The following is a 23,914-nucleotide window of genomic DNA, read 5'->3' as shown; positions in this document are numbered from 1 at the left end:
TTTCCTAAAAAAATAGATATTCTATTAAACTATAAATTAAGCCTAAGCCAAACATTTAAATAATCATCAAAATTTACAAAAAAAACAAAAGTGACAGCTAATAACTTAAAGGAGCTAAACTAAAATTAAAAATAAAGGTGTTAACAAAGTTGAATAATCATGCATATACTGCTCATTCAGGGGCATACATATGTCTACAATAGTGTGAGATAACTGTAGACTTTTAAGAACTATGTGTATTTGTTTTTTAACGATTCAGAGCACAATAGCCAGATGGAAAAGCAGTGATAATGTTCTCCTGTGCTTCTATGGGTAAGGGAATCTATATATCACTGTTTGGCAGGACTCAATCTAAGTATCATTATTCACCTTTTTGTCTACTGATAATATCCAGTGACTTGCAAACAACAAGATGTAATGTGTGCCGGATGAAAGGGAATGTAACATAGTTGTATTGATGGATACAGTAATGGTCTGCTAAAATATTTGTTTTTTATTTTGAGCTTCTGAATGAGCGTCCAGTTTAGAACTACAGTTATTCTCTATAACTATGCTGAGCTATAATTAAGCCTAGGAAGCATGGTTCCCAACAGAGTATAAGCAGATTTTATGCCTTATGTTTGTAAGTGAGTGTCCACAAATTGCACCACCTGCTAACTCAACTGGTGTTCTTCTTGAGATTCAGTTTCAGGGTTATTCTGCTGCTGATACTGCCACTGATACTTTCCCCATTTTGTAAGCCATTCAGGCCCCTTGCATAGCATATAGGCTATTACCAAAGAAAACCTGATGTTTAATAGGGGCTGCTCGTTAGGGCTTAGTCTTATATGTCATAAGGTTGCTATCTGTCACAAGCCATACACCATACAGCAGCTTTATGTCACAGAATAATTAAAGAAAGCTAACAGCTTTTTTGCACTTTAATAATGGCTTTTTTTATCTGTATGTCCTTGTAATTAGTGTTGGGTAGACCAATTAGTAATCAGGCCGAGTTTTCATAAAATAACATATTTTAAAACATTCATGAAATTGCTTGATTTTCTTTGTCAAGTGTTTTTGTTCAGTTTGTTAATATTACAGGTATAGCATTCCTTATCTGGAAACTCATTATCCATGGGAAGGTTATCTAAAAAAGATTAAATTTTAAGCAAAAGTTTCAAATTTTTAAAGGAGAATGACAGCTTGAATCATTTGGGGGTGCCAAATGCAAGGAACCACGTAGTGGTTGTAATAGCTTACCTGGTACCCTGGGCCAGCGCTTCTGTTAGAAGTGGAACGAAAATCATACATGATTCCAAACATTTTTTACAAATAAATAACTGCAAAGTCGGGTGTGCCTAATTATTCAGCCCCCTGAGTCAATACTTTGTAGAACCACCTTTTGCTGCAATTACAGCTGCCAGTCTTTTAGGGTATGTCTCTACCAGCTTTGCACATCTAGAGACTGAAATCCTTGCCCATTCTTCTTTGCAAAACAGCTCCAGCTCAGTCAGATTAGATGGACAGCGTTTGTGAACAGCAGTTTTCAGATCTTGCCACAGATTCTCGATTGGATTTAGATCTGGACTTTGACTGGGCCATTCTAACACATGGATTGTTTTAAACCATTCCATTGTTGCCCTGGCTTTATGTTTAGGGTCGTTGTCCTGCTGGAAGGTGAACCTCCGCCCCTGTCTCAAGTCTTTTGCAGACTCCAAGAGGTTTTCTTCCAAGATTGCCCTGTATTTGGCTCCATCCATCTTCCCATCAACTCTGACCAGCTTCCCTGTCCCTGCTGAAGAGAAGCACCCCCAGAGCATGATGCTGCCACCACCATATTTGATAGTGGGGATGGTGTGTTCAGAGTGATGTGCAGTGTTAGTTTTCCGCCACACATAGCGTTTTGCATTTTGGCCAAAAAGTTCCATTTTGGTCTCATCTGACCAGAGCACCTTCTTCCACATGTTTGCTGTGTCCCCCACATGGCTTGTGGCAAACTGCAAACGGGACTTCTTATGGTTTTCTGTTAACAATGGCTTTCTTCTTGCCACTCTTCCATAAAGGCCAACTTTGTGCAGTGCACGACTAATAGTTGTCCTATGGACAGATTCCCCCACCTGAGCTGTAGGTCTCTGCAGCTCCCCCAGAGTCACCATGGGCCTCTTGGCTGCATTTCTGATCAGCGCTCTCCTTGTTCGGCCTGTGAGTTTAGGTGGATGGCCTTGTCTTGGTAGGTTTACAGTTGTGCCATACTCCTTCCATTTCTGAATGATCGCTTGAACAATGCTCCGTGGGATGTTCAAGGCTTTGGAAATCTTTTTGTAGCATAAGCCAGATTTAAATTTCTCAATAACGTTATCCCTGACCTGTCTGGTGTGTTCTTTGGACATCATGGTGTTGTTGCTCCCAATATTCTCTTAGACAACCTCTGAGGCCGTCACAGAGCAGCTGTATTTGTACTTACATTAGATTACACACAGGTGTACTCTATTTAGTCATTAGCACTCATCAGGCAATGTCTATGGGCAACTGACTGCACTCAGACCAAAGGGGGCTGAATAATTATGCACACCCCACTTTGCAGTTATTTATTTGTAAAAAATGTTTGGAATCATGTATGATTTTCATTCCACTTCTCATGTGTACACCACTTTGTATTGGTCTTTCACGTGGAATTCCAATAAAATTGATTCATGTTTGTGGCCGTAATGTGACAAAATGTGGAAAAGTTCAAGGGGGCCGAATACTTTTGCAAGCCACTGTATATATATTAAGTTCTGTACTGTTACTTTTCTTAAACATCTCTATAAGCTAGAATAAAAAGGTAGCATAGGATTTGTTATAAACCTTTGTTGGTTATCATACATAATGATCTAGCAAATATTATGCATCAAATTCAAATATACAATAACTTTGCTTGCCTGTAGTTTAATTAAAATGAACAGACATGAATGATCTTCAACTTATCAACAAACATAGTAGATTTTATTTGAGGCAAATTCTTTACTAACAACTCATTTTAAAGGCTTTTCTTAAGATGTCTGAACAGCTTTTTTCACACCTGCTTAAATTACTCCGTCCAACTCTGATATTTGTTTGCCATGCTATAAGGTTTTTGACTACCACATGTCAGAGCTTTTGCAAGCAAGCAAACACATCAAATAAACTATAGAGCTGGGCTGTCAACTGATGGAACACTTTGATGTTATATCACAGTAAAATATCTCCGTAATAATTAAAATGCTAAACTACTGTATAGAAAAGGAATTAGGCCCAGTCTTTCTGTGCTCTTCAGAGTTGGCTAAAGGAATGATAAAGTTAACAAAGGAATTTTATAATTTCTTCTATCGCTAGTATAGTTTCCAACACAATGTTAATTCATTTTATTACTTAATTCTGAAATGAAAAACAGTTTCAACCAAGTAGCTGGAGGTCTCCTCAGACTGCACAATAGTGTCACTATTTTATATATGTCTTTTCTGTCATATTGGCACCCCCAGTAATTAAGGCTTTCTTGTTCTTTAAATGCAATATTATGCAGTCGCTTCCCTACCTTAAAATCTGGCGTTAACAGTGGCAATGAGGTAAAGTAAATGCTTACACGATAACTGACAAACATAGATGATCTGAATAACTCTGCATTCAATTTGTAAGTATTCCTAATGCTGAAGAAAACTTACCCGCAGAAAAAAAAGATATCTAATATATAGAAACAACCTAACGCTTGAACCAACTGCAATGCTAATGTCAAAACACGCATATTTTAGCACCAAAATCAAAGCTGTTTTAACATATAGTTATTTTTAGAATGTGAAAGGTAATTGCTATTAGTAGGCTTCATTTCTGAATATTTACTCGAGTGAAATTTTACACCATAGTGTTATTAAAAAAGTCTTCTAGCAAGTTAGGTGTGCAAAGGAGAGCATGTCAGTCTGGTAAGGAGCAGCAAATAACAAGCACCAAGAAAGAATACTGAAATGGATATGGAAGTGTTTTTTTGTTTTCTTTTAAAAAAAAAAAAAAAAAAAAAACAGAAAGGAACAGTCCATTTAAAACCTCATATATATTCTATAGGCAATATACAGTATATTGGTGTGCACAAAAACTATGTATGAACATAACATTATATTCAGATTTTGCAATTAGAATACGTTTGTCACCAAAAAACTTTCACAATCAGTTGTCTAGACTAGCTTTAAATTCACCTGACTTCAAGTGTTTAGCCTATTCAATTCCACACCCTAAGGCTTCAGTTTGGATTTGGCAGAAATCAAGCACTTTTTGGTTTCAGTTTTGTGTAAATCCCGAACAGAACCCTGGATCTGGTGGATCCCTAAAAAAACAATTCTAATGGCTGTTTTTGTTACCCTATATAAACACAGAAACTGGGAGGCTTTTTAAAAATTGTTACAATGCTAAATAGGGCTACAAGCTACCAAATAAGCAAGTCAGAGTTCAGCGCAATACTTCTATCCCTACTGAATGGCACATGTTTACCATACATGGTATTCATAAAGCCAATTCAGTTGTAAATTATGTTTCACGCTAACTGTATATAATCAACCTAAAAAAACTCCCCCATTTTTAATAAAGCTAGGTAGAAATGATTTAGCAGTGACTCAGAGTAATGTGCCATTTCACAGATAAAAAGAGCTCCAGTGGAACAAAAGCAGTTTGTGCACTTACTGTGATAAGAGATGTGAAAAGCTGGTGTGAGAGAAAAGCTAAATGAAATTGCTTAAATGCTTTTCTGCAATAATGTAGTAAAATAGCATACCAGTAAGACATAGCTGATATTTTATTAAGGCATGTCTTTTATCTCTATCCCCCCTCTTACCCCCAATTATGCCCGTGACAAGACTACGTTTTCTGTTAGGTATCTTAACCAACACCCAAAATTTCTCAATTATAAAGGCAAGTCTGCATAATCTTCAGTATGCAAAAAGCCTGGTCCTAGGAAAGGTTAAAAAGAAAAAAAAACTTAATGGGGTAGTACAGTTGCTTCCACTACTGTTTCAAATTGTTCATAGTGTTCAGCAATAAAAAAGATCATTATTTGTGGAAGTACTATTTAATGCTGAGTGAAATAAAAGAAAAGGGAAAGCAAGAGATTCATTATGTTGACAGTATGCCTTTAAACCAAGGTCAAACCTTTGCAAGTAAAATAGGTTTCTTACTCTTCTTTCCATCCATGTCTGCGTGTATTTTCCGAGCAAGGAAACCAGTCTTGTATACTGCAGCATTTGGATCATGGGGAATTTCCAGAAATGGATTACTGCTGCCAATTCGATTAACACTCTTTGACTGTGTACCATTGGGCTTTTCATCAGCATTGTCAGAGGGGGATTTCTTCATTGCATCAACATCATCCCTAAATGAAAAAATATACATCTATAACTACATTATTTGCAAGAGATCTTTTCTGTAATCAAGCAAATGGCAATCGTCCTGTTGTTTAATTACAAAATGAAGCATAATGTAATTTATAAACCTCATCTCACTTATGTGCTTATATTTATATTATCTGAAAAGGCAAACTGTTTTATCTGTGACCACTTGCTTCCAACTAGTTCTACTCATAGACACTATTATCATAACACTGTCTGGTAGCATACACCATCAGTTAAAAGTCACTTTATTTCCATTAGTATGTATAATACTAAGGCTCATTTACAAGTGCAAATCACTAAAATGGATGTGAAATTGTGCTTGCCAAGATCAAATTTGCTCTTTATATACATTCTCCTTACAAAAAGTGCAAACGCATGAGAATTAGCCGTAATGTAATGTAATCTTAAAAGTCTATGCTGAAGTTCAGGAAAAAACCTAAACTCATGTTCTAGATGACAGTAACTATATTTAGGGAAATAATGCAGTGTAGTGCAGAACACTTATATTTCCAATTGTCCAATTCTTTTTTCAGTTGCTCTTGATTTGAAAGAGTAATGTAGTGGAACAGATTGTCACATTGGTGAGTTTAGTTTAAATCCAAAGTGACCTTGGTTAAGTCATATTTGTGCTTTGTTTTAGAAAGCTAATCACTCAAGTGAATAAATGGGATCTAAACAAATGTGAAAGGTTGGACAGTAGCACAGTTGCAGCTTAAACAGTATACAAGCTTAGGTGAAAAGGAGATTTGTAAATGTGACCTTTCTGGAGAAGCAATGCAGTGACAAAAGTCCCAGACCTACAAGAAGTTTGTTGTATTGTCAAAAATCTCTCAAACCCACAACATGCAGATATTTTGAGGAGGCACTAACTCATCTGAAGAGTTTCCAACAATTTTGATTGATAGTAACAGACATTTTGTAATTAGTAACACAACACTGAGAAAGCCCTAGGCCTCAAAGACACTAGTGATTTATAAACTGACTTACAAAACAGAATTGGATCCATCTGAAAGTAAACTTTTTGAAGTGGCAGAGGTCCAATATGTTTAAACAACTCTGTGGTTATAGTGTGTAGGCATTATAGTAAGAAATACAATAATAATTCACTTTGGAGTTGGATGTAACTTTTGTTAGATGGATAGAGCAAGACACTTTATACACTTTACACTTCATACATTTTACACTAGGAAGAAATATATATTATTTTTATACGTAAGGATTACATTAAGGGGCTGATATAATAAGTACTGAATCAAGGAATCTTTAAAAAATCCCAGCAGTTTTTATATTTCCCCCTTTAGCAAAAAATTTAATTGTTTAGTCAGGAAAAGGATTTGACTAAGTATTTCCATATTGCATGCAAAATAAAAGTTGTGGCTACGTAGCTACGTTTTGCAAATTTTTCAGCAAAGCAAACAAATTCACTCATCACTACCCACAAGCTTAGCTTCTCAACAGCTGCCCAGAGCACACTGACACTTCTTACAAAATCCAAGACAACAAAATCCTTTGACAACTTTGAAGGCCTGGATGATTAATAATATAGAGATGCTGAAATTTAAGGCTGGTGCAGCAATTTAGTATATAAACTATGGCATTTCTAGCCATATTCATTGTTAGGGTTTAGTTCTCCTTTAAGTGAGCAAGTGGCAGAATGCAGGTGGGTAAGGTGACTAGAGAAGGAGATTTTATTTCTAAATGAAGCTTGGAAGAATGTTAGGGACTAGGGAGTAAAAAAAGAAAAGTTGTTCTGGCCTTCTGTATTACAAGATGTGCACTTTTTTGAGCAGGGCACTCAGACAGTGCTCATCAACAGTTACCATAACAATACACAGGTGATACTACTGTAAAATAGTGCAGAATAATACTGTAAAAATAATGCATAAATTACACACCATCCCTGCTCTAACTTGCTCTAATTTGTTTCTTTAATGTATACTGTAGGTGTTATATAATAATATAACACCTACATTATACATTAAAGCATACATGTCAAACACAAGGCCCGCCAGGCCTTGCAATGTGTCATAACTGCACGCACGCTCAAAAACATACCTTCTTCGTCAGCGCCAGCGGCTCCTTCTCTCTTATGCCGCGGCAACAGGCCCTTTTATAAGGTTGCGCCCGTGCGTATGACGTCACACTTCAGCGACGAGGCGCAACCTTATAGTAGTGCCTGTTGCCGTGGCATAAGAGAGAAGGAGCCGCCGACATCACTGGTCTGTTGGGGGTACTTTCTGTGGGGGCTCTGTGTGTGCGGGCTGGCTACTGTCTATGGGGGGTACTGTGTATGATGAGGCAATTGGGGGTACTTATTTTGGGGGCACTGTTTATGGGGGCAATTGGGGGTACTTTGTATGGGGGCACTGTGTGTGGGGGCTACTGTCTATGGGGGGTACTGTGTATGAGGCAATTGGGGGCAATGTGTGTGGGGGCTACTGTCTATGGGGGGTACTGTGTATGAGGCAATTGGGGGCACTTTGTGTGGGGGCTACTGTCTATGGAGGGTACTGTTTATGGGGGCAATTGGGGGCACTGTTTATGGGGGCAATTGGGGGGTACTTTCTATGGGGGCAATTGGGGGCACTGTGTGTGGGGGCTACTGTCTATGGAGGGGTACTGTGTATGAGGCAATTGGGGGCACTGTGTGTGGGGGCTACTGTCTATGGGGGGGTACTGTGTATGATGAGGCAATTGGGGGTACTTATTTTTGGGGGCACTGTTTATGGGGGCAATTGGGGGTACTTTGTATGGGGGTTCAGTAAACCATTCGGCCCGCGATTTAGGCTGGATTTTAGATTTTGGCCCCTTCTCTGATTGAGTTCGACACCCCTGCATTAAAGAAACAAATATCTCTCATGTGCTTGAAAATGAGAAACAGGTAACAAATAATGTAGGTTAGACTGGGTTTTGTCTTTAAGTGGGCTGTCGAGTTACCTACTTAGTTACAAAGTTACATTGGGTCAAAAAGAGACCAGAGTCCATCAAGTTCAACCCTTCCAAGTAAACCCAGCACACACAACCTATACTTACCAATCTATACCAAAACATACATAAACTATATATACAAATATTAATACTAACTGTAGATATTAGTATCACAATAGCCTTGGAAACTATGCTTGTTCAAGAACCCATCCAGGCCCCACTTAAAGGCATTAACAGAATCTGCCATTACAACATCACTAGGAAAGGCATTCCACAACCTCACAAAAACCTCAAAAAGCAGCGTAGGTGCTTAGTTAAATTGGATCCTAGCAACCAGCTGCTGAAACCAAAAACTGGAGAGCTGCTGAACCAAAAACTAAATAATTAAAATTAAAATAATACAAAATGAAGACCAATTGCAAATTACCTCAGAATAAAGCATTCTACGTCATACTAAAAGTTAATGTAAAGGTGAACAACCCTTTTAAGCCTGCTCTAGGGAGCTATAGCAGACAAATCAGGCACTATTAAAGGGTGGTATTCTAAGGGCTTCAGACCACCAATATTTTTTATGGCCTGACACATATCCACCAGCTTTCATGAGCAGATAAGTAAAATCACTAATTTTTTTACCACAGTACATTCCACTATTAACCTGCATTGTCAAAGTAATGGTATATCAAAGCTTGTATAATAGCATTCTGTCGCTGCTGTTACAACTGCCATGGAAACAAGCTTTGTTGCAGTAAAGCTGCACATCACTGGCTATCAATGTAAGAGAGTCTCATCACTTTGTGAACTAGTATATAATACAGATCTAGCAAGCAATACACCATAAGGCACCCTTTTTTAGGTTTAATCTAACAATGACAAATGGTAGACTGCACAAAGACAAATACAACAAGAGACTTGCCATTTTCAGGATTATGACAAAGACAGCATACTTTAGAAGTAGTATAGATGACATTTTTCACAGCATGCAGAAGGAAAAGCTCGTGTTCATCTTTCACGAGGAAGAATTTCCTTGCCAGCTACTGTGGCGTAAACCTTTTAATTTATCTCCAACTGCAGAAACTGACCCAAAAGGCTAGAACACATCTGTGGTTTCACTAGTTTTAGAACATTCAGCTTTTCTTTTTTTTTTTTTTTTCCTTGTGTCCCTATTGCATACAATGTCAACATTGCAGTCAAAATTTGATTTTTGCAGACAAAAATCAAATTGGTTTACAGAAAACTGCATTTCTGTACCAAGTTTTCTTGGTTTTTAATAAAGATATATTTTAAAAAAGAATACCAAGGAAACTAGTGGGAAACCATGTAACAAACAAATCAATCTGTTAAAGCAGATCAAAAGTCTTAATCACTGGGGTGGTGCCAAATGTTAGATACCCCCAGTGATACCCTGGGCCGGTACCCAGAAAACTGCACTGGTTGTGGGTATTTCTGCAGAAGTTCTTTGGCACAAGTCTTTCTTCCTTTTCTTTCTTATTTTCACAGGGCACAGGCATGCACACTAGAGTGAAAAAGCCAGCTTTTCATTTTTAAATTTGTCTTTCACTCAGCTGTGTTTGCCCAGAATGAAAAAGAAGATGGAAAAAAATGAAGAAGACCAGGATCCTCTGCAGCAATACCCTGGGCCGGTGCTCCTGTTCGCCAGGGTTTAGCCCAAGGTATTTCTGCAGAGCGATTTTTATCACTGGGAGGTGATTTGAATGTATTTTTGTGTCTGTGATAGAGAAACTACAGTGTTAGATTCTCCCAGGCAAAGACTAATGAATAACATTTATTAAGTTTATTATAAAAGCATTACACAAAAGACGAGATATGTACTTTTTTTGTGATATTAACCACTGAATTTAAATTAATTGGTACCGATTATGAGAAAAATAAATGCAAGTGCCCAGTGTCTTAGAATAAAAAAAAATATTCACCCCTCTTATTCCTATTAAGTAAAAATGAGAATTAGATTTTATATTATAATTTAATTATATATAAACTTTGTATGATGTAGATGACAACAATCACAACACAAAATAAAGCATTTCTCCTTTTTTCACACTGGAAGCTCACAGCTATAGGGAGGATTACAACACAAATCCTGATAGGTGCTTGTGTATGTATTTATATATATATATCTATAGCATTGAACACTAGAACAATGCATGTCGAAACAGGGCAGTAAATGGAACATTTTTTCATTGGCCCAGTGTTGTTAGTGGAGTACTGCAGGGGTTTGTCCTAGGTCCTTTGCTTTTTAACTTGTTTATGAATAACCTGGAGGTGGGCATTGAAAGCATTATCACTGTTTTTACTGACGATGCTAAATTGTGGAAAACTATACGTTTCATTCAGGATGCTGCCACTTTGCAGAGCATTTTGAATAAAATGGAAAATGAGTTTCAAAGTTCATTAGTGCAAAGTATTTACACAGCAGAGGTGGTTTTTCATGGTGAGGGCAGTGAGGTTATGGAATGGCCTGCCGGGTGATGTTGTGATGGCAGATTCTATTAATGCATTTAAGAGAGGCTTGGATGATTTCTTGAACAATTATAATATCCAAGGCTACTGTCATACTATAATCTACAACTATTATAGAGTTAACTCTTTAGAAAGGTTTTCAGTCTGCAGTCCTAGAGAGAATTGTGAATTGCATGTTTTATCTTCCTGTGTAACAACTAAACACATTGTATTCTATAGAGCTTATCTGCTATCTGTAACTTTTTTCCTTTTCCAGTTTAAAGGAACAGTAACACCAAAAAATGAAAGTGTATAAAAGTAACTAAAATATAATGTGCTGCTGCCCTGCACTGGTAAAAGTTGTGTGTTTACTTCAGAAAGTCTACTATAATTTATATAAATAAGCTGCTATGTAGCCATGGAGGCAGCCATTCAAAGGAGAAAAGGCACAGGCACACAGCAGATAACAGATAAAACACTATTGTATTCTACAGAACTTATCTGTTATCTGCTATGTAACCTGTGCCTTTTCTCCTTTTTTCCAGCTTGAATGGCTGCCCCCGTGGCTACACAGCAGCTTATTATATAAATTATAGTAGTGTTACTGTAGCAAACACACCAGTTTTACCAGTGCAGGACAACAGTGCATTATATTTTTATTGCTTTAAAGCTCTTTCATTTTTTGGTGTTACTGTTCCTTTAAATGTCTGCCCCATGTTTACACAACAGCTCATTTATAAACTACAGTAGTGTTTCTGAAGCAAACACACAACTTTTACCAGTGCAGGGCAACAGTACATTATATTTAAACTACTTTAAAACAATTTTACTGTTCTTTAAAAACAAAACACAATCTTTTTTTATTGCTTCCTTATGTTTTTTTTGTAAAAAGTTAGGTTCATATACTCAGAATAATCCTGTAAAATCTAGCTAGTTAGTTATATCTCTAATATTAAGAGGTGTAGCCAGTCCTTCATAAAAGAACTCTGCCTTGGGTACTTTTATATTGTCAAGGACGTCCTTGGTGACTTACAATATCCTTATATTTTACAATAGGGGGTACTTTATTCACTATATATTTATGTATACATGTTCCACAAAATGTAGATGTTGCTTGCACCAAGGGTCCTCCTTCTTGTCATTAGAATCCAATCCCTGAAAATTAGTTACTTGTACATTTTCCTATCAGTTTCCTGTTCATACATTGGTCATTAGTCAGATTAGCTGTCACAATTCACTGAACTTATGCTCATAATTGTTGCTTTATATGACTTTTGTAGGCAACGTTACAGTGTCTTCCTATGCATTTGTTGAACAAATACTGTTTTTATTGCATTGAAATCCATGATAAAGAAAACCCTTTTTAAACTAAAACATTAAAAGGCCTTATTAGAGCAAACAAATCTGCAAACTTCTATCAATACACAAGATGACAAGCAAAGCATTTTATTAGTTTTTTTTATAGTAACAATAGGTGCAATTAGATAAATGCACAAAGTAGGAAGCATGAATGCTTTTGAGGTTTCTTAGATACTAAATGATACTTCTATATGTAGGCTATTGCTGTGTTTATTTTAATGTCATTAAAATGTTTCCAGCTGGGATATCCTTCTAGGCTAAGCAGCTAATTTACATGAGGTTCTCAAGGGATGGAAACAAACACTGAGAGCGCATTATAACACAATTCAATGCTTTATTAGAAGCAAAAAGCTTTTTACATCACCATTAGATCCTTATTAAATGGAGCATTAGGCTATAAATTGTTTTTAAATTATGAATGATTCTTATACTCTTACTGGATTACATGAAACTCTGTTGTATAGCACATTACTGAGGCCTTCCTCTCTCATAAAATTGGACTTTTCATTTAAGCAAGGGGTAGAAATACACTTAGCAAATCATTCTTTTAGACTACATCTTTCACAATTATGGACATGGAGGTGAAATTAGGACAAAAATGGCATGCAATGGCATCATGGGTTGATATTGGATTTAATGGTCCACAAATCCACAGCTGAATACCCAACACAGTACAACAGGTTCAGCAAATTCTGAACCATATCTAAACCCCAAATTAACAAAATCATGTATACATATGTCAACCTCTAGTCTACAATCACATCATTTTTTTTAAAAAAGTGATTTGACAGTCTGTACAGAAAGTCAGTACAAAAAGTCAGCTTTGCCAGGCATTTCGAATCTAAATCAAATCAATCTGAAAAAAAAAAAAAAGACTTGGATTTGGGTCCTGATTCAGTGTTTTCTTAGTCTAAAAGCACTAACATGTATTGTAGCAATAAAAAATAAGAGTTGAAGATTAATAAATATAGCAGTTGTATTTAGAGTATACATTTATTTTTACTTACGCAGCCCACTCGAGCTTCTCATTTTTGATTGAGTTATATAAAGCCTGTGAGAAAAAAAAACAAGAATGTATAAAGGTGAGATCTAAGCATTATATAGTTTATTTATAGTTATAAAGTTTACGATTACTTCAGCATTCATAAATCGTTATTTACCTCAGTTTTAAGTTAATGTTTTGTAATATACTGTAAAAATCAACAAACTTGCCCAAGAAAGCCTATTTCATGCTGTTATATAATAAAATTAAGATTATCCAGTGTCCCAGGAAAATTATACAAGTAGGGGGTTATATAATAAAAGGCACTATGTTTGCCCAGGAGCAGTAACCCATAGCAACCAATCAGCAGGTAGCATTTACTGGTCACCTGTTTAAAAGGAAACATCTTATTGGTTGCTATGAATTACTGTATCTGGGAAACCTTAATGCCTTTTGTTACATATGGGGGATAATAGAGTTAAAAACAATTAAATGCCATCATTAGAACCATTTTGACGTAATGGTTCAGGGTCAGGTAAAATCATTTCTTCAGAGTGACATTTTTTCCATAATGCTGCATGCATATTATAAATTAAGCAATGTTTTGATGAACTGAGGGCCAAAAATGCCAACTTATAAACACTTATATCCATTTATCATTTTCTTCTGCCTGACATAACAAAGCCCTTACAGACACAAAGAAAGAACAAGCCCTGCACACTATTTAACCAACCAATGAATAGCTTTTTACTGAGTTCTCTAAACTTTGCATTTCCCTCCAGTATAAACTAATACCTAATGCACTGTAATGTGCTTGACATGTGTATACAATATTTACAGAGCAAGAGCAACAAAAAAGTATGCATTGTATTACCACCCCCACCCAAATTTACAGAAATCTAGGGTAGGTTAAATTTCAAGGCACCATCAAGCTTTAAAGTTTTCACAATTTAAAAAATAAATAAATAAATAAATAAATAAATATATATATATATATATATATTACAACAATTATATAATATATAGATAATAAACAGCATGGAATACATGTAATCCAGAAACATATAATTTATGGTTCCTGCTGTTATGTCCTTGACAGCCAGTGCTATCAAGATTAATTATAGGGGTCTGCACCTCTGGTGTGAGATGCACAGCACAGCATGGATAGGCATAGGCCTGTCCTTACTGCCTGCTACATGCAGTATGCGCAGGGCCCCCCGATGCAGCCTGTGACTGCCACTATCTCCTAACTTGCACATCTAAATGACACATAAATTAGGAGATGGGTGGGGCATGGTCTATATGCCTCTACCTTAGGCAGTATTGTATTCATGGGGTAGACTGAAGAATTCTTTGTTCATAAACAGACCTGCAGCAAAGTGCAAAAACTGAAAAATTGTGCTTGTTTTTTGCATTTTGCCTTTGTAATCGTCTCCTTGTGTGTTTCAAGGGAAGTCAAAGAGGCCTCAGAAGAGGAAAATATTGAACAAAATATTCCAGAAACTTATATCCAAAAAAGTCATAAAGTCAGTTTGGTAACTACCTAACATGAATGACTGTTGTTTTTAATAGTACTACTAAAAGGACTAAAAGGACTAAAAGGCACAAATGCAAAATACTTAAACTAAGTGGCACAAGTATTATGTTTTTTCTTTATCTGCAACACCTCAGGGGGTGTTTTGCCTGCTTTAAGTTAGAGTTAAATTCAAGGCTCACTTGCGCTGAGCAGCCATTAAGGTACATTGTTAACTGACGAGTGCAACTTTTGGAGTGTGCATAAAGCTTGCATCTGGGGTCAGTAAATGGACAATGCAATGCTTACTGTATAAAGCTACAATAATTAAAGGTACAAATAAATTGGACATATGCCACTACAGATACTTTTCTTTTTTCATTTCGGTGCACACGTAACATTGGCATTTAACACCATTGGTATAAAATATACATTGCAGCTACACCATGTAATTAGGGATAAAATTGCATGTACCATGGCAAACCTCATTGGTAAAATGTATAGTAAAACACTTGACTTGAATATTCTTGGAACTTGTACTTGACTTTGAATATTCTTGGAAAAAAATATTTTTATATTAGAGCCCTCATTATCTCTATATAGTCATTAAATCTCAATTTCCATGTCCACATTTTGTGCTTAGTGTACAACATTTTTAAAGATATTGTTGAAGCATTGTTAAAGATCTCAAGCAGGTCAGGAGCCATACATCACTAACAAAAAAGCCAATACCCAATCATTTTTACAGCCAAGTTACAATGGATATACTATTGTTACCTGAAAGGGCTTTTAAATGAGGAAACTATAATGGCCTGTGTATTAACAATACCTGCAAACTATGAAGTAGATTTGAAAACAATAGTTGGGTGTGGATTTTTGAAGGTCAAACGACAGTATCTCTCTTAATTATGCCATAAATTTTAAATGAATACCCTGCATGCTATACCAGGAAAGCCTCTGTACGTATGTAGTGAATCATTCTGCCATTTATGTTTGCTAGATTTATCTGCTCACTACTGGAAGGTCCAGGGATTTATGGGTGAGCACAGTACTGCAGTTATCTCTAGAGGACAAACAGCTGATTACTAAAATAAAAACCATGTAAACTGGGTGGACCCACACATTTACTAACAGTGTTTATTCCACAAACTACAATTAGTTAAAAAAAATAAGCAGTGAGCACTGAACATCTGTATATCCAAAAGCATTAAGAAACAATAATGTGGTGAAACATTTTAAGTGATTAAAAATTTACCCTGCTTTAACAAATGTAAGATGATTGTAGGCACATTTTTCCCACAAATAAGAATACCTGACAATCAGAGTGGAGCACTGCACAAGCATTAGTCCTGAATTAAAACTGCCATGAGCCCTAAGCTGCACACTAGCCAGGTATGGGATCCCTTATCCGGAAACCCGTTATCCAGAAAGCTCAGAATTACAGAAAGCCTGTCTCCCATAGACTCCATATTAATCAAATAATTCAGAATTTTAAAACTGATTTACTTTTTCTCTGTAGAAATAAAAATAGTACCTTGTAATTGATCCCAACTAAGATATAAAAATAATCCTTACTGAATGCAAAACAATCCTATTGGGTTTAATGAACGTTCTATTGATTTTTTAGTAGACTTAAGGTATGGAGATCCAAATTACAGAAAGACCCCTTATCCGGAATACCCTTGGTCCCGAGCATTCTGGATAAGTTATGGATCTCCATAACTTGAGTCTGCTAAATATCATTTAAATATTGAATAAACCCAATAGGCTTGTTTTGCCTCCAATAAGGATTAATTATATCTTAGTTGGGATCAAGTACATGGTACTGTTTTATATTTACAGAGAAAAAGGAAATCATTTTTAAAAAGTAGAATTATTTGCTTATAATGAAGTCTATGGGAGATGGCCTTTCCGTAATTCGTAACTTTCTGGATAACGGGTTTCCGGAAAAGGGATCCCATACCTGTACTATGACTGTCAACTTGTGCGTTACCTGATCATGAATATCTGTCAATCCCAGCCAATCACTGAACTATCTGTAAAGGGCAACCAAAGCACCAATGAACAATATATAAAAAATACAGCAAAATGTAAGCCCAGTTGTGTCATATGTGCTAAATGTCTACAACTAGCTTATGTGCATTAAAAATGCAATTACATTAATGTAAAAATGAATAACATCTAGCCCAACACTGTTATATGTGCTACCATATTACTATCAACTACTATCTAGGGGGAGATTTATTAAGACACAAACGATCTGAGTGTATTTTTGCAGATTTTTTCGCACTTGCGTGACTTTTTAGTACGCCCGCACAACTTTTTTGTATGCTTGCGCAAAAAATTCGGAAAGGTTCTGCCGCTGTTTACAATCGTTCGGTATGAAAATTTAGTGGCTTTTGGATCGGCAATACGATATTATCGTGACTAATACAATTTTCTCGTAAGCATTTTCGTTATATTTGCGATCTTCAGAAATTATCGTATCCAATCCGAATTTGTGTTTTAATGAATCGGCCCCCTAGTGTATGCATGCTGCATTAAGGATAAAAGAGCCGGAAATAACCAGCTTCTTTTTGTAAAACATATCCAACTTGCAGAATTAAGTGAAAAGTGTGAAGAGCTAAAACACAAACAATGAAATCTTTTTTATGAGTATACTTACTGCTTTGGATATAATACATATCTTGCAGATTAGTGAAAAGCCATTTATTATCCACAAGTCAAATGAAGTGCCCAGCCATTAACACAAATACTTTGGTATTTAAAATAAACTATTAAGGCTTTTCATTGAGGAGGTGGCATTAGTCGCTTTTTTTGCTGGCCAAATCAAAGTATACATACATTAACCCCTTCCACAAAAGGAAGATAATGCTTTTATTATAAGTAAACATGGACCAAGTTTGTTGCCTTCCTTTGAACATTAAACAGGTGAACATTTAAATCTAAAGAGTTTAAAATGTAATTGTAAAAAATACAGTCTAACACTTGAGCTTTATTTTTAAATGTGTGCATTGATTTTATACAATAAAGCTATTTTAAGTAAAGGTTAATATTGATGATTTAAAAAAAAAAAAAATCATAAAAAAATATTAAAACAAATCAACATTTCTAGATATACTTTTTTTAACCTTTGTTCAGTGTCCTTCCTAGCAAAATAGTAACTGTGAATCTGATATTAAAAAGATACCCTCAATGCACGAACCCTTCCCCCCACACTTATTTCTTATCTCTGTAATGCTTTATTCCCTTTGCCCATGGCCAGAATGATACACTTTTCTGAATCTTTCAAGTGCTGTTGTTCATGTAATACAAAGTCAAAATAATAATGTTTTTTTTTCATGCTGACAGATAATTTACCTCTTAGTAAGAAAAGTTTATCAACATTGCCACATTATTTATTGTGTTGACCATAATAAGCCTTTCAGATAAAGAACAACTGATTCTGTTTTAATTCTGTATGCAACACTGCCTATGATGTTATTCCATAGAGCAAGACAGGAGTGCTGAACTTCACCAGACAGGAAACAGAAACACTTAAATGAGTGTCACGAAATACACTGCTTTTTCCATTTATACTTTAATAAGACGTAACAATAACTTTTAGTAAAATAAAACATTGTTTTGCCCAAAACTATGCTACTTCACACACTACTTTCCAGGTAAAAATAAACACTTTCTATTACGACTAGCAACTATGTTATATTACTTAAGAGAAGAGAAAACAAATCGGGTTGTTGTATGGTCTGGTTTTACTTTTAGACATTAAGGGGCTGATTTACTAACCCACGAATCCGACCCGAATTGGAAAAGTTCCGACTTGAAAACGAACATTTTGCGACTTTTTCGTATGTTTTGCGATTTTTTCGGATTCTTTACGAATTTTTCGTTACCAATACGATTTTTGCGTAAAAACGCGAGTTTTTCGTAGCCATTACGAAAGTTGCGTAAAATCTGGCGCATTTTTCGTAGCGTTAAAACTTGCGCAAAAAGTTGCGCTTTTTTCGTAGCGTTAAAACTTACGCGAAACTTTGCACCTTTTAAGTTTTAACGCTACGAAAAATGCGCAACTTTTCGCGTAAGTTTTAACGCTACGAAAAATGCGCAACTTTTTAAGCAACTTTCGTAATGGATACGAAAAACTCGCGTTTTTACGCAAAAATCGTATTGGTAACGAAAAATTCGTAAAGAATCCGAAAAAATCGCAAAACATACGAAAAAATCGCAAAATACCGATCATTACGAAAAAAACGCAATCGGACTCATTTCGACCCGTTCGTGGGTAAGTAAATCAGCCCCTAAGTTTGTTTCAATCATACCAGAAGCTGATAGGGCAAATGACTAGTCATAATTAACAACAATTGCACTTAGTAAAAAATACATTCTATGCAAATGAATTGCTGAAGACCAGGTCAAAACGGAGAATCAAACTAGGCCCTGGCATTTCAGGTCCACAGAAGCCCAAGCAGCCCCCCACTGCTGAAATATTGACTGTGTATGGCATCTTACATCAGTCCCTCTGGCTGATTTGAGGGGTGGTACCTAAAGGTGGCCATACATGGGCCAATAAAAGCTGCAAACATGGTCCCTTCAGAAACGCACCAAAAGGCCTCTCCAGTTGATATCTGTGTGTAAATTGCCCCAATAATTGGACACAAATTGTTCAGAAATCAGTTGGGTAGGTTTGAAAATCGCATAATTATGTTGATACAGCCCCCATCCGATGGGCCAACAAAAGGATCAGCCTGAACTGGTCCTGTATGTGGCCACTGGGCCCAGGTCTAACTGTTTATGGCAACCTTTACTTATGAAAATTTATCAAAAACAAATAACCTCAGTATTATTTACTTAAAGAGATACTGATACCTGAAATTAAATCCTTTTTACAACTGTCATCACATTTGTATGCATAGAAGTGTTTGCCCAGTGCTCTTACACTACACATCCAATCCACATGTTCCTCTACGAGGAGGCTGCCATATTTGTGCATCAGTAGTCCATAAGCATAAAAAGCTATAACTGACAGGTTGGGAATGGACAGTCAGGTTGGCAAAACAGTCAGTTTTAGGGACTTCAAGTAACAATTACTTACAAAAACAGCCCTATCAGTGAAAAATGATCAACATGATCATTTTAAATAAATTTTAATGTATATTAATATTTTGAAGAATAGTTTTTTAGTGTCAGTACAGGTATAGGACCCGTTATCCAGAATGCTCGGGACCAAGGGTATTCCGGAAAAGGGGTCTTTCCATAATTTGGATCTCCATACCCTACAGGGTTGTTTTGCATCCAATAAGGATTATTGATATCTTATTTGGGATCAATTACAAGGTACTGTTTTATTACTACAGAGAAAAAGGAAATCAGTTTTAAAATTCTGAATTATTTGATTAAAATGGAGCTTTAATTCAGAGCTTTCTGGATAACGGGTTTCTGCATAAGAGATTCCATACCTGTATTACTTTAAGGTCAACATACCTCACTCAGGACAAAACAAGCAGAGAAGAAGGTCATACATTATTATTTAAATTCATACTCCTTGGGCATTTATTAGATAATTGTTACTTATATATTTCACTCCATCTCAGCAGATTTTGGCGGTGAGATTTTTTATTTATAATGGTTTATGCGAATCTCAGCAAAACACAATTAAGAAAATAAATTGCCCCTAGTATTTCTTCATCAGATTGTCCTACTTCCTGAAACCACTTACTTCCTGAAACCACTTAGTGACCTGTATCATTACCCATGCATGTTAATGGGATAAACGATCTATGGTTCAATCAATACACTCATATGATGGGGAAATAGTGAAGCTGATCGAGAATTTATATAGAAAAATGACATCTAAAAATAAAACACTGCTGCACATTTCACTAGGCTAGGTCAACCATTGGTGAAATCAGCAGTAAAGACAGCCTCAGCTCACCTTGGGACTGCCCAGTAGTTACTGGTGACAAAACTGTATGAACTAATAACTGCTGATGCAATTTTATCATTGCTTTTAGTCCCAGACTTTGCCAGATATTTAGTTTTAAGATGTCTTACGTTGAAAGCTTAGATATTTCAGCAGAACTGATTAGTATGGGGAATTTTGTATTATAACATTTATTAAGCTTATCACTTTGTACAGGCTATATAACAAATTCTGGGAAGCTGCCCCTGCAATAAAAAGTCCTATTTATGGCCCTGTTCACCTAATCATGTCCAGTAATATCATACCCATGTTTCCTGAGGTCACGGGCTATGCCCTCTTCTTGACTTCTTAACAGAAGACAATATCACAACAGGAGGGCTGTGTAAGGAGAAAACGATGGCTATAGCTAACCAGACGGAGAGACAATAGCATTTGCAAGGCTAAAACAGCAAGCTGAGTCAGTAATATCTTCATGGGAGCTAGAGTTGCAAAGTTAAAAATAATTATACATAAACCTCTTAATTTCATAAAAAAATGCAAAAGAAATTAACAAATTAAGCTATAATGACCCTTTGAGGCTCAAAAACCATTTTTCTGCCATTAGTATAAAGTTATTCTGTACAAAGTTCAGTACAACTAATGTTAATCTCTTTTCAAAGATGCATTTTAAGCATATGAGAAAACAGAAGGCTTGTGGCATGATTACATGAATACATTTCTAATCAAAGTATTTCATTGTGGAATCAGGGGACATTTTTTGTTCATTCTGAAACAAATTGAAGACATCCTACAACTGGATTCATTAAGGCATTCAGGCTTGCCTCAGCCTCATGCCACCCTGGGTAAGGATTCAAAGGGTACCTATTAACAACTGAAAAACCAGTGTAATACATTTATAAAATATACAATTTTTCCTTCAGTGCAAACTTTAAGGATGGTAATTAGTAAAACAGGTATGGGGTCTCTGGAAACCTGATGTCCAAGTCCTGAGCATTCTGTATAATAAGTCCCATGCTTGAATCCAGTTTATTGTGCTTTATATTACAGTAGTGTAAATAGAAGGACAATTACAGAGGCCAGACTCCATATGCCAGCCATTCTTATACCTACTCCTACATATTGGGCTGTTCTTTCACAGAAATACTCTGCATACAGATGCAGAAATATGGATTTTCAGATTTCCCTAAGATAGAAATTAAATTGTATCATGTCTCTTGGGAACATAAAAGTGCTAACAAGCACATTTCCTCTCTGTTTGAATTACTGTATGTGCTTAGAGTGACTCAGAGGTATGAGATGACATGAATCACTTTGCCTTTCTAACTTTTATACCAAAACATTCAGATTGTTTCAGCTCTAGAGTATTTTATTTTCATAAAGCTTAAAGACTTTTCTTTTTCTTAAGGGAAAAGAAGGGCTACTAAGCTGCTAAGCATAGCCAATCGGGTTGTGCCTTTTAAAGTTAAAATATAACTCCCCATTCTGACATAAGCGTATTCAAGTTGGCCTTATCTTAAAAAGGTGTATAAACACTGAATCTGAATTTTCAAATATAAATGTATTTCCTTTCTAATAAGGACATACCTAATTCCATAGATTGAAAGGAAACCATGATAGTCCTTACCTTGTTTCATTAAAAAATTATGAATTCTAGGACTCTAGGCTTCAATACTGGGTGGATCACAGACTTAGTGGAAAGCAAAATATATTTAATTCTCAAAATCCAAGGTGTAACAAGGTGAAGACAAGGTTGTATTACATTGTGAGGTTGGGAAATAGTCATTATGAGTAGCACGACTTCCTTTTAATCTGTGGAATAGGGTATATTTGTGTTTATGCACTTTTTCTACATAAAAGCAAATGAACTACCAAATAGGGGATATTTTTTCTATTTTAGTGCCAGCAAAAGAAGAATTTACCAGCATAGTCTAATTTTAACAACCCTGGGCACAGTGCACCATCCCTGGCACAACTGCAGCATGCACCTTAACACTGGGACCTTGCAACAAGAGGCACTGCACTGTGCATGCAATATGCATAGGGCTACAGGAGGAAAACTGCCAAAATGGGTTAATCTGAATTATGATCATTATTCTACAACTGTGTATGTATACAATATTTGGACACCAATGGAGATTTGTGGGAGTATACCTTGCACACATATACATACACAAAGATATAAGTCTCTAAGATTAGGGTGAAAATAAAAAAGACAACATTAACTTTACATTATACCATATAAAAATGTTTTGGGCTAAGGTAGTTACAGAAATGTAATAAAGACCCACCTCTTACACATCAATAAGTTCATTTTTGCTCACTATGCTGCTGTGAACATGTACAGAAATAAATGTATAAACAGCTCTTAAAATATGTAAACTTTTTTTGTAAGAATTCAGCATAACAGGCCAGCCTCCTCAAAAGCTGCATAGACATTTTATAACATCCTCATTTTGATTTAATCTGGTTCTCCAACATGCTGTATGACATATAATTTGCACTTTACATGTAATAAGTTGGACAGCACTGCTCTAGACAGTGGATCTTTAGCTAGAGAAACAGGGTTGAATCTCAGTGCCAAATCTTTTTAATCTGAGTAAAGCACTTAGTAGAGCCCCATAACTACACTTGAGGAAATATACTATTTAAAAACTTACATCTATATAAGGAACAAATGTTACTTGTAACCAGGTATAATTCTTGTATAAAAACAAACCAAAAGAGCCAACTGTCACTTATCTGTAATAATTCATAAAAAACACAATCATTTGTTTGAGTAATTTGTTAGAGGCAAGTAAATGACATAAGATCTTTTAGTATAAGTAGGTAGGATATAATGATGATCTTATGCCAAATATACTTAATTAAATATTTACTTCAGTGTAGTAAGAAAAATGTGGAGCATTAGTGCCCAGACAAACCAGCAATATAACTGGGAAAATGGGATAATCGAAATCCTATTTTCAAATGATTTCATCTGTTGCCTGTTTCTGCTATACTGCACACTCTGCTGAGACACTCTCAATTCCTTTTCTTCTTTCTGCTACATGCTTTCTCTTTTGTTATTTGGTCCTGGTAGTGTCAGCTGTAATGATTATAGCTAGTACAGGCTATTCCTCACATAAATATTCATGAGACAACAGGCATATGTGTACCATCTATTCCTAAAACAAGCACGTCGCCATCAGAATTATTTTCTGGTCAGTAAGGGAATAACAGCCCTATGGTAGGTATATATTGTGTGTTAGAACACTTAAGATGCACCTTATGACTTGTTTTTTATGTAGTCATCTTGCATGTATATTGTTTGTTTGTTTTTTGGCTATAACTGGTGAGAAATTTAGTACATATCATGAGAGACTGAATGCAATTAAACTGACCAGTGA

The 23,914-nt window shown here is 35.9% G+C and overlaps 1 protein-coding gene across 4 annotated transcripts in view; it reads right to left on the bottom strand.

Moving 5' to 3' along the window:
* The window catches only part of psd3 (pleckstrin and Sec7 domain containing 3), a 218,084-nt gene that overhangs the window by 15,756 nt on the left and 178,414 nt on the right, over positions 1 to 23,914 (bottom strand). For all 4 annotated transcript variants that reach the window (XM_031904174.1, XM_002934005.5, XM_031904183.1 and 1 more), the window contains 2 exons: positions 13,121 to 13,164; positions 5,157 to 5,350 (listed from right to left, as the gene is read on the bottom strand). In XM_031904174.1, the coding sequence (XP_031760034.1) occupies positions 5,157 to 5,350; positions 13,121 to 13,164 (238 nt within the window). The remainder of the gene's footprint in view (positions 1 to 5,156; positions 5,351 to 13,120; positions 13,165 to 23,914) is intronic.

This window comes from Xenopus tropicalis, chromosome 1 (genome assembly GCF_000004195.4).
Source record: "Xenopus tropicalis strain Nigerian chromosome 1, UCB_Xtro_10.0, whole genome shotgun sequence".
Lineage (NCBI taxonomy): Eukaryota > Metazoa > Chordata > Amphibia > Anura > Pipidae > Xenopus > Xenopus tropicalis.
The sequence above is the reverse complement of the archived record's forward strand: the minus strand, read 5'-3'. Positions and strand labels throughout refer to the sequence as shown.